This window comes from Solanum verrucosum, unplaced genomic scaffold (genome assembly GCF_900185275.1).
Source record: "Solanum verrucosum unplaced genomic scaffold, falcon-dt-bn FXZP01000253.1, whole genome shotgun sequence".
Lineage (NCBI taxonomy): Eukaryota > Viridiplantae > Streptophyta > Magnoliopsida > Solanales > Solanaceae > Solanum > Solanum verrucosum.
In genome coordinates, this window is record NW_026019984.1 from 3,648,324 (window position 1) to 3,659,188 (window position 10,865).

Genomic DNA, 10,865 nt, shown 5'->3' on the forward strand with positions numbered 1-10,865 from the left:
TTGGGTTTTCCTGGTAAGGTTTTTAATGAGGCAACACTCAAGGCTTATTACAAGATGTGTGTACTCTTTTTCCTTCACTAGGCTTTTTCCCACTAGGTTTTCCCTAGTAAGGTTTTAACGAGACACATTATCTCTATAAACATCCAAGGGGGAGTGTTATAAAACCATTGAATTGTGGATGTTTCTTTTCATCAACAACATAACGTAATGAACCTATTTAATGTAAGACTTTAAAGTTGTGCTAACGTATTTGGTTAAAGGATGTAAAAGGGTGTTTTCTAAATCCTATAAAAGGGTAGTCTTTTCACCCTTATGAAATACACATTGAAGAGTTCAAAGAATACTTCTACTTAATATTTCTATTTGCCTTACCTCCTTGTTTAGTATTATAATATTTTTGCTCTCATTTTACAACATATATATAGTGTTTAATAGAATATAATAATATTTATTTTGATTAATGTGTATTTACATTTTTGTCCATAAATGTTACTCCCTTCATTCCATATTAATTGAATTTTTGAGCCATTTTCCATTTTTCAAATTAACTTAATTGTTCAGTTTTCAAGACTACTTTTAGAGTGTTATTCCAATTTTACCCATTTAGATTTTCAATGTGATGACTTCAATAAATTTGACAATAATTAATAAGGGTAAAAATAGAAAACTATGTTCAATTTATGTCTTAATCTACTTTTCTTAAAGGATGTGAAACACCTCAAAAATTCAATTAATATGAAATGGAGGGAGTATGATTTTATAAGGACATTTTAGTAATCCAACTTAAAGAGATCGTAAAAATAATAAAAAATAAACTCACTAGATACAGTGTATTGGAGATAAATATAATATATTTAAATGCAATTCAATTAAAATACGTAATTATTGGAACAATGAATGCATTGAATAATTACTACTTCATCTCCACTATTGACTTGACATACCTCTAATAACAATAAATAATAGGGGTAATAATATTTAATAGCAAGGGCAAAATAGACACAAAAAATAAATTATCTCTTGATTTTCTAAACTGGACAAGTATTATTGGATAATTATTTTTAATATAATGAATAACTATTATTAGTCCGAGCGAATATCTATGCTAGCGGATTCTATGTTGTTTGCTCATTTGAAATTTTCCTTAAATGAGTCTTTACTCATTCACCCATTAAAGATAATTGCTAATCGTGAGGCCATTATTTTTTTAGAAGTTGGTCAAAAAATATGATTATTGCTAATGTCTATTTCTTGAAGTGAATCGTCTTCAATGCCTTTATGGCTTTTAGTCTTAAGAGATTAAAGATGATCATTCTTTCCATAAATCTTCTTCAAGTACTCTTGGTTTGTGTGTGGAAAAAGAGAGCATTATTCTTATTCTTCTAATTTTCTTTTGTCGGATTTTATTTATTTATTTTTGTCAATTTCGTGCTCCCTTACTTTATATTAGAAAAGTATGTTGAATTTTAGGTAGTGAGTGAAATATCCTTAAGAACAGTGTTATTAACACGTCTCAAGCTCTAAAGATTCTCTACAAATTGTGTGGTCAAATATTTTTCGTAAGATTTTCAACCATGCAAACCTCTCCTATAATAGGTGTAGGTTCAATTTTTACTAATCCTTTTCTCCTTTTCCTAAACCTCCAATGTATAAATTTTTTTTAAACAAAAAATCCAGCATTCTTGTCTACTTTATACTACATCTAATTTTGGCTTCATTTAAGTCGATCACTTTTATTTAATTAATTATGTGTTCAATAAAAACTAAGTAAAATGATAAAGTAGGGAGAGAAACTAATCTCCCGTATTTTCATTAAATTAGGTTTGACCATAGATTTTAGATAAGATTTTGAAAGTTTTATTTTCAATAAACATTTGACCATAAATTTTGAATCTCAGTTTGAAATCTATCTTCAAAATATTTCAAGTTCCAAAAACAGTTTTCAAGAGAAATTCGTTTTCACCTCACAAAGTGCAATTCTTCGCAAGTAAAATCATGTCGAAACACAATTTCAAAACTTAAATATTCAAAAAAGGTTGTATTAAAGTTCCAATCGGTTAATAACATGGTAATGGTAATTGCCCCTGCAACTACCGGAAGTGATAATAATAAAAATCGGAATGCTGCTCTAGTCACTAGAAGGGGCTGCACAAATAGAGGTGATCTATGCATAGTCTTTCGCTTTTGCCAGATCTAGAGAGATACTACAAGTCCTCCGTCCCAGATTCCATCTCCACGGCCATCCGGTACTACCAAAAAAGTCTCATGCTTACGTTATTGTTATTATTGTTATTGATGGTAAGCTTCAACTTCAAAATCAATGGTCACACGAGCGCGAAGAAAGCAAAATGTACAAAAGGTGAAAGCATCTCCTTCGATTAAAACTGAGGAAGAATACACTTGTACAAGTTTTACAACTTACAATGATACATCAGACGTTTTGCACATCAATTTTTCACTTTCTGTATGTTTTCAGTTCTTACCTTCATTACCATGGCCTATTTTCATGACACTATATGCTTCAACACCAAGAAAAACAAATAAAATAACTTAATGAACAGGATTGGTGATCTTCCACCTTTCCCTCACCCCACCACCCTTTCTCTAAAGCCATGTTAAATGTCATCAAATGCTTCGAAACGAACCAAGAAAGAAACGCCACGCGAACTAGAGAATACAAATGAACATTTAGTTGTATTTAGTCGATCGACCTCAACTTGTTTGGATGCATTCAACTCTCAATGGCATTAGTTGATGAGGCCGGTGGTGACCGTGAGACCTGGTTTTGAGTTTGAGACTCGGCTTGCGCCTGGGGCTGTTTTGTCTGCTCGGCAAGTCTGCTCATTCTTTCAAGCAGTTGGGTTGCTTTTCGTCTGCCTCTTTCAGTTCCATTTTGTACTAAATCCGTCAAAGGACCTATCAAACCAAGTCGCTGTGCTTCGACCAGATGATGTTGGTCCCCAGAGCAGAGGTGTACTAAAACTGCAGCAGCATTTTCTTTGTTTCTGGGAGAACCATTTGAGATCACGTCTACCAAAACAGGAACCGCGTCTGCAGCTCCGATAGCTGCCTTCCCTTCTGGATGACTTGACAAGATTGCTAATATAGCAAGTGCTTCATCAACCATACCACCTTGAGGTTTTGTGACCAGCTGCATCAATGTAGGTACCACTCCAGCCCTTATTGCCCTGCCCTTGTTCCCTTGATAAATGCATAGATTGAAAAGTGCTGTAGCCGCGTCTTTCTTTCCCCTTTGTGTACCTTCACTTAGTAACGCCACAAGCGGAGGAATTGCTCCTGAAGAACCAATGGTGACCTTATTTTCATCGATAACTGAAAGGCTGAAAAGGGTGGCTGCTGCATTTTCACGTGCTTCCATGCTCCCCTTCCTGAGTACATGAACAATACCAGGCACTGCCCCTGAAGTTACAATGTGTCCTTTATTATTCTCACATATGGAAAGGTTGAGAAGTGCTGTAACAGCATGCTCTTGAGTTCGAGAATCAGGTGTGGATAAAAGATGGACTAGCAGAGGAATGGCACCAGCTTCAGCTATTGCAACACGGTTATCAGTATTACGCTTAGCAAGAAGGCGGATTTCACCTGCAGCAGAACGCGCCTCTTCAGGGCTACCAGATTTGAGCTTTCTCAGAAGATTCTCTATCATCGAGTGCTCAGCAGGAGTGCATGCAGATGCAGACTTTTTGGGTGGAGAACTGCCTGGTCTTTTAGGTGGTTCAATCCCATTCGCTTCACACCATTGTGCTATAAGGCTACGCAATACATAGTTGGGTGTCAGAGATTTGCTTGTGAGGGCTTGTTGAGTCTTGGGACAAGTGCTATGTCCAGCTTCCAGCCACTTCTCAATACAAGATCGTTCATAGGTCTGCAGTAAAGTAAAATATTAACCTGGTAAAAATGATAATATGGAAATTCCAACTCCACCTTTAAATGAAGTACTAATATCTAGTGGAAATCACATGTGTTGTTTCTAAGGACATGAATGAAGGAGCCGTCACTAGCGTGAGAACAGTAGTAGGAGATACAAAGGAGTTTCCTATAGCAGTGGGTCTGCACCAAGAATCGACGTTGAACCCTACTTGTCCTTAGTTATGGATGAGCTAACCATCAAGATACAAGATGAGGTTCCATTACTATTTGTTGATGATCTTGTGTTGATTGACATGACCAGCGACTGCTTCAACCAAAAGGTTGGACTATGAAAAACTACTTTAGAGAGTATGGGTTTAAGGACAAGTAGAAGTAAGCTTGAATACATGCACAGCAAATTCAGTATTGCGGTCCCAAAATGTAAGCAATTTAGATATCTAGACTCGTTATTTCAAGAGAATGGAATAATAGATGATTTATAGAATTAAAGCCGGATGATTGAAATGGAGAAATGTTATCGGAGTGTTATGTGATAGAAGGAAGCCTACCAAAATCAAAGATAAACTCTACAGAATAGTTTTAAGACCGAAAATGTCATATGGTAGTGAATGTTGGGCTGCTAAAGTCTAAGATATCCACAATATAAGTGTTGCATAAATGCAAATGCTAAGATGGACGGCGCGCATACAAGATTAGATAAGATAAAACTGATCAGCCAGAAGGTGCAAGTGGCAGGTATTGAGGATAAAATGAGAGGTCACTTGAGATAGTTTGATCATGTCTTGTGTAGACCTACAGATGCACTAGTTGTAGGTATGAAACCATGGTGACAGAAGGTATGTAAAGGGGGCGAGATAGACCTAAAATCACATGGAAGTGAGTCATAAGACCTATAATTTCTTGAAATCAATGCAAACTTAGGTAAAGACAAGGCACAATGGAGAAAAAAGATCCATGTAAGTGATATCTACTAGTTGGGAATAGGTTTTAGTCTTGTTAGAGGACTTCGAATAATAACAGCATGATTATTATTACTATTACTACTACTACTATTACTACATTTACTTACATAGGTTTAACTTTTTTCACTTGTTTTTTTTTTTGTATTTGGAGTGATGATGAAATGAGTTGCCCTTAAATGAATTAGTTAGATTCATATAGCCGACCCCAAGTTGTTTGGGACTAAGACATAGTTGTTGTATTGTTTCTATTTATGTTTGATCAGCACGTATGAACCAACTGACTAATAAGTAACCTTGTTCATACATGGTGATTTACACTTTTGCAGCTCTTCCCTAGAAAAAGCTATGACCACTAGTTGATGTGATGGTTCTTTTTTCTTTTTCGATAACTAGTAGATGTGATAGTTCTTCAAAATCATTTCTTCAAGGCAAAATACATAGATAGGATCAAATAGACACATCACACACTGACCATTTAGACATATCTACTTGGCAAAGATGTGTACCTGGGATATTGCGTGTATTTTAGTTAAATGTGAGCGCATGAGGCCTTCATCAGACCTTTTCCTCTCCTTTTTAGAAATTAAATAAATTTTGTACGGGGTTCCATACTGCATTATCATTTTTCCCTCACTCAAAATCTCCCAACAATAATACCCATTCTTTTTCACCCAAAATTCCATGTGAACCTTCCTCATCCTAACATCAGTAGCTCTACCACCTTTCACTATAATCCTCCACCTCTCTTTCAACCTTGACGCAAAAGTTCAGACATGGATAACCTTCAAGATCACTGGATTCAGCCTCTCTTTTTAACCTTTGAGCTGGTCTAGTTCAAAGTAAGGAAAAAGATTTTTTTCTTTGAATGTATTTCTTTATTTGTTTATACCACGTGTCAAATTATTTATTGCGAATTATACGTGTTGTTCTTTAATTGGTTCATTTGACACGTCATTGGCAAGTGTAACTCACACATAAGGTCTGCTGGACTTGGGTGTTTATAAGCAACAGTTTTTCCGACTTGTATCTGGTCATACTGATAGTTAAAAAATTTAAGTAATCGTTGGAGACAACTTGTAGGGGCTATCTATGTATATTTCCTTTCTTAAATACGCATATCTAATACTGCTGCCTAAATGAAACATAGAGATTAGAGATCTGCAGGATTCACTGATGAACTATAATTCTGACAGACAACTAAGAAGTACACATAAACACAAGCAAGATACTAGTTATATATCATCATAAAAGTATGACGGGATGAAAAGGAAGAATCTGGTAATAGCATCTTTCTGTAATGAAAGAACAAGAAATAGATAGTTTCAACTAAATTTTATACCAATAGGTTAAAAGGACGCAGCATCAATACCTGTCCAGTTGAAACAATGACGGGATCTGTCATCAACTCCAAGGAAATAGGGCAACGAAAATCATCCGGTATAACTGGGGCCTTCTGGCTTCCGTCTGCAGATACTTGTCCACTAAAATTTGAAGACTTATCTCTTCCATAAGCATCAATGTTTGGATTCTCAGTCTGTACAAAGTCCTTGATTTTCTTCAGTAGCATTGACATCTTCTCTATTCTCTCCTCGGGATCCCCATCAGTAGCAATGACCATTTCATGCAAAGCTAGTGATTCTTGTTTAAGGTCATCTAACTCGGTCAGCTGTAGCTTATCAACTAACCTCCTTAGGACATCTTGATCTACAGCGGCGTCATTACTCCTGCTATAAAGAGACAGCAAATCTTCATGCAGTTCAGCATCAGGTGTTTCAACCCTTCCTTTGGCTCTTCGGAACTGAGAAAGGACAAGTGCAACCTGACAGCAGAAGAAGTTAAAGATGGTGAAGAACCGCAGATGAAATGTGTTTAACCGTAGACCATTTATTCCATCATTCATGAGCTCAGGTACTTGTATTGCTTCTTCCAGAAAAATCTCCCATTTTGGAATGAAGAGATAATTAGAAAATGATGTGTACCTGTTCTTTAACTTCGTCGGATATTTCAAGCTTTTCATAATAAATTCCATTCAAAGCTTGTTCAAGCTGGGATGTCAGCTCTTGAAATTTATTCATGATATGCTCCATTTCTAGCACCTGCAAATAGACACCATTTACTTGAGTATTTATATAAAATTGTGTAGGACATTGTATCGCTGATGGTTCAAAGAATCTCACTGCATTCTACAAGGATTAGACATCCTACATGCAAGGAACACATAACTCACAATGAAATAGAAACTGCATCATACAAAATGCCAGCTTTAATTCAAAATTGGTTTCTGAGAATATCATTAGGCAATGCAAATTGTGAATCACCAGATGAAAGCATCACATCTCTTGACATCCTAAAGATCGAGTCAGTTTATCGTGTTTGGATATCAGGTCAATCAAGTAGTTAATTTAAAGTTCACGAGGGACCACATTCCTAAAAGTTAATTTCTCCAAGAAATCTTGTGGCAAAAGAACAGGATCATCCCTAAGAGGCTAGGAAGAACAAGTAGTGAAATTTCTCCAAGAAATCTTCAGTCATAAGTTAGAGAAAATGACCCTTCTTCCAGTAGTGTTAGATTAATGTATCATACGAGCATCCTGAGTAGGAATTGATTATCTAGATGTGAGAATACATGGAGATTTCAACTGAAAAGTTGGAAGCTAGACCATCAACCATGTGGAAATCAAACTTCCCGAAAAGTTCGAATGATAACTCTAATCAAGTAATTGTGTGTTGTTGCATTATTAATTGCTTGCAATCCTGAATCTGGTATGCATTATGGATTATCGAAATCCATCAGCATCGGGGATTACAGGAATCCAAAAGTACATCCAACATTAAAGCCATGTGAAACAAAATCAGAGTCCACAAGTGAGCCACATTTATTAATAGAATCTTCAACCGTCTAGCAAACATAGTTGGCAGGATCCATTATCCATTTACTGTGTATTCCCATGTACGAAGAGAGTATAACGAGGGTCAAAATCTATAGGTGGCAAGGATGACTCAAATAAAATAAATGGCTGCACACTAAAAGGACAGAAATACAACCAGAGCCAACACTTCCCATACACAGATTGAGTTAGTGTAGACTGTAGAGCCAACCTACTCGAGACTAACTTAAAGAGAAAATCTCTACCATAATCACGAAAAATCTTAGTTTACTGGCAGCAACAACAATCGTTATTATAAAAATGAAAAAGAATATTTCATTCACCTTATAAGTGTACTCACTTATCCTTTGTAGCTAATTTGCAACATCATATCACGAGAAAAAGATCAAAATTGTCCCTTATCTTTGAGTTTAGATTCAAAATGATCCATTATCTTTGACATGGAACACTAATAATCTTTCTTCTTTGACAAGATGATGCATTTCTAGTCTCCTCCAACATTTTCTGTCTATTTGTTACTGTACTTATTATTTCTTTTCTTTTCCTTTGTTGGAGAAATCATGTGTGGCCTAAAATTGTACCCCGTAAAGCTATCTTAATCCATTAAAGGCCTAGTACAGTTATGCCGACCCATCTAGCTCCAGGGAGGTGAGACCTGAACTAAAGCACGGATAAGTCCTCATCTATAACTGATTCCGGTGAATCCAGGATTCTCTCCGTCAGTCACTCACACATGTAAAGGTTAAATATGCTAATAAATGATAATGGTCATTATGAGAGCCGGAATACGCGGGAAATATTATTTAGGGTTAGGTCATAAATACATCCCTTCCCCTCACTTCAAACCTATCTGATTTCATCACAACAACTACTTTACTCTCTGAATTGAAACGCAAGCTCTTGCTTTTCCCAGTGATGTTGCTAGACAATTACGCTGGAGACGATTAAAAAGATTCTCATTTTCTCTCATATTCACTATTTTATTGTTTGTTATTATTGCTCATCGCTTGATCATATTCTTTAACAAGTAATGTAGCATTAAAAACATACTATTTGGTCATTATAATTCAATTGTTACTTTAAGACTCAGATTTAGGGGTAAACAATGATTTTACCATAAAAGTAAGTCCATTTATCTTTATTTTCTTCTTGTTGGTCACGTTTTTTAAGTGTAAACTGAATCAATAGAAAAAGATACAATTAGCATTCTCGGCAAGATTTCAAGTATCAAACTTTGTGTTTTGCTGATCAACTTGCCAAAACTAGCACCAGAATTAATATCATCAAATCACAAAACTTAAATACCCATGTGAATAGTGGTTAATAAAAGTGTAAGCATTTCCATAATCCATATTTTGTATATTACTGTATTCTTAATTGGGTTCCCTAAATTTTAAATTTGCAGCTTTGGTTGTTTTACTTTGGTAAGCTTCCTGCGAAGAAAAATCATAAACTTTTTTAGATCATAAGTTTTCCTATTAGTGATAGATGGAAAATGTAGGAGGAGGACTATTAGTGCTCCAATGAAAAGATAAACGGATTATTTTGAGTCTAAACCCAAAGATAAAAGGATAATTTTGGACCTTTTTTCTTTGTCACCGATCTAGTGATTCATAACTAGAGGAGTTTATTTTGTCATTTGTCCTATCTTTGGTTGACAGAGTTACATGATACCTATCGCTGAGCTGGCATGTATCACATGGAATTAGTGAAGATGTGCAAGCTGGCTCAGACGCCACACCAAGGATACCAAAAAGAAAAACTAGAGGAATTTATTTCGCCATTTGTCTATCTTTAGTGGATAGAGTTACTTGATACATGTTGTTGAGCTGGCAGGTATCACGTGGAATTAGTGAAAAATGAGTCATCTCAGGTATCACATGAAAGTAGTGAAGATGCGCCAAGCTGACTCAGACACCACGCATACCAAAAAACGGAGGAATTTTAGAAAACAGTGAAAAAAAAATCAAATTTTTTCCAGAGGTTTCATCTCAAAATTCTTCAATGTGGAAATTAAACTAATCAGAAACAAATCCATCATTAATCCTAAAAAAATCAAACAGAAAATGTAAAGAATTTATTACCATTAAATTTGTTACCCAATCATTTCAGCAAATAAACAATTTTTTCACCAAATTTCAAACAGAATCAGTTTAACGAACTTCAATTAATTTCAAACAAAATCAAACTGAGAAAATCTTTAAAAAAACAGCTGAATTTAAACTTATAATAAATTAACATACGCACCAGATAAATCTTGCTGCCTTCGCTACCAAATTTGAGCAATTCCTTGGCAGATTCAAGAGTTTCTTTTAATGAAATCAACGATTTCATAGATTCAACTGGTAATTTCTCTTTGTTATCACGAATCTCTTCGAACATTGGAGTCAACAACTTGAGCCTTCTAGCTAAATTACAGAACTGTTTCTTCACTGAAATTTTATAATCCGATATGTTTGATATATCATTAACTATTTCAATCAACTTTTTAGCTACTTCTCCTTTATCTTCTTCTCCCATTGCTTCAAAGATCCAAAAAGTTTCAAAAAAAAAAAAAAAGTAAAAATTTAGAAGAATCAAATGAATGTTTGATTTTGCTGCTAAATTTGAAAGAAAAGGTCGCCGGAGATGGTCGACTCCATGTGTTAGAGAGAGAAAGTTGAAGAGAAAAAATGGACTATTTTTTTATTTGAGTCTATGGAATTGAGAGTTTGGAGTTGAGACTATAGAGAGAAATGGGGACAAGGAGGTGAATTATTTTTTTATTTTATTTGTGTATATTATTTTTTTATATATTTTTTTGGTTTGTGGCTCGGCTTGAGATGTTATTGAGTTGGCTTGACTAGGGTTAGATTTCGAGATTATTCCTTTTTTGGCTTAACTAGGGTTAGATCTTCAATGCTTAAGTCTTAACCAAGGTTTTTAATGAATGATAATAATAATGTACACTTTCTTTTTTCATTTTAGCAATTCCTTGTTAAGGGTTTATAAGCAAAAAAAAAAAAGTGAAATAGGGTGTACGTAGTATTTCACGTTCATGTATAGGGTTAGAAAAAATTGAAATGCGATTTTATGCTCATGCAGAGTTGGAAATAATATGTAGACAGTCTATTCCGATTAAGAA

General features: G+C 35.0%; 1 protein-coding gene across 1 annotated transcript; it reads right to left on the reverse strand.

The window, feature by feature from the left end:
• Positions 1-2,355: 2,355 nt before the first annotated feature.
• LOC125818186 (U-box domain-containing protein 13-like) lies at positions 2,356-10,391 on the reverse strand. Its single transcript, XM_049497727.1, has 4 exons — positions 9,989-10,391; positions 6,833-6,949; positions 6,223-6,672; positions 2,356-3,886 (listed from the first exon to the last, which is right to left on the reverse strand). The coding sequence occupies exons 1-4, from the start codon at positions 10,259-10,261 to the stop codon at positions 2,732-2,734; spliced, it is 1,995 nt and encodes a 664-aa protein (XP_049353684.1). The 5' UTR covers positions 10,262-10,391; the 3' UTR covers positions 2,356-2,731.
• Between the last annotated feature and the right edge of the window lie 474 nt (positions 10,392-10,865).

What these genes read in the sequence shown, in the direction of transcription:
- LOC125818186 (XM_049497727.1), bottom strand. Translation starts at nt 10,261, where the DNA reads ATGGGAGAAGAAGATAAAGGAGAAGTAGCTAAAAAGTTGATTGAAATA. An exon ending in AAGGCAGCAAGATTTATCTG is followed by an intron (nt 6,950 to 9,988) that starts GTGCGTATGTTA and finishes GTCTATTTGCAG; the next exon opens with GTGCTAGAAATGGAGCATAT. An exon ending in TCATTGTTTCAACTGGACAG is followed by an intron (nt 3,887 to 6,222) that starts GTATTGATGCTG and finishes ACTTTACTGCAG; the next exon opens with ACCTATGAACGATCTTGTAT.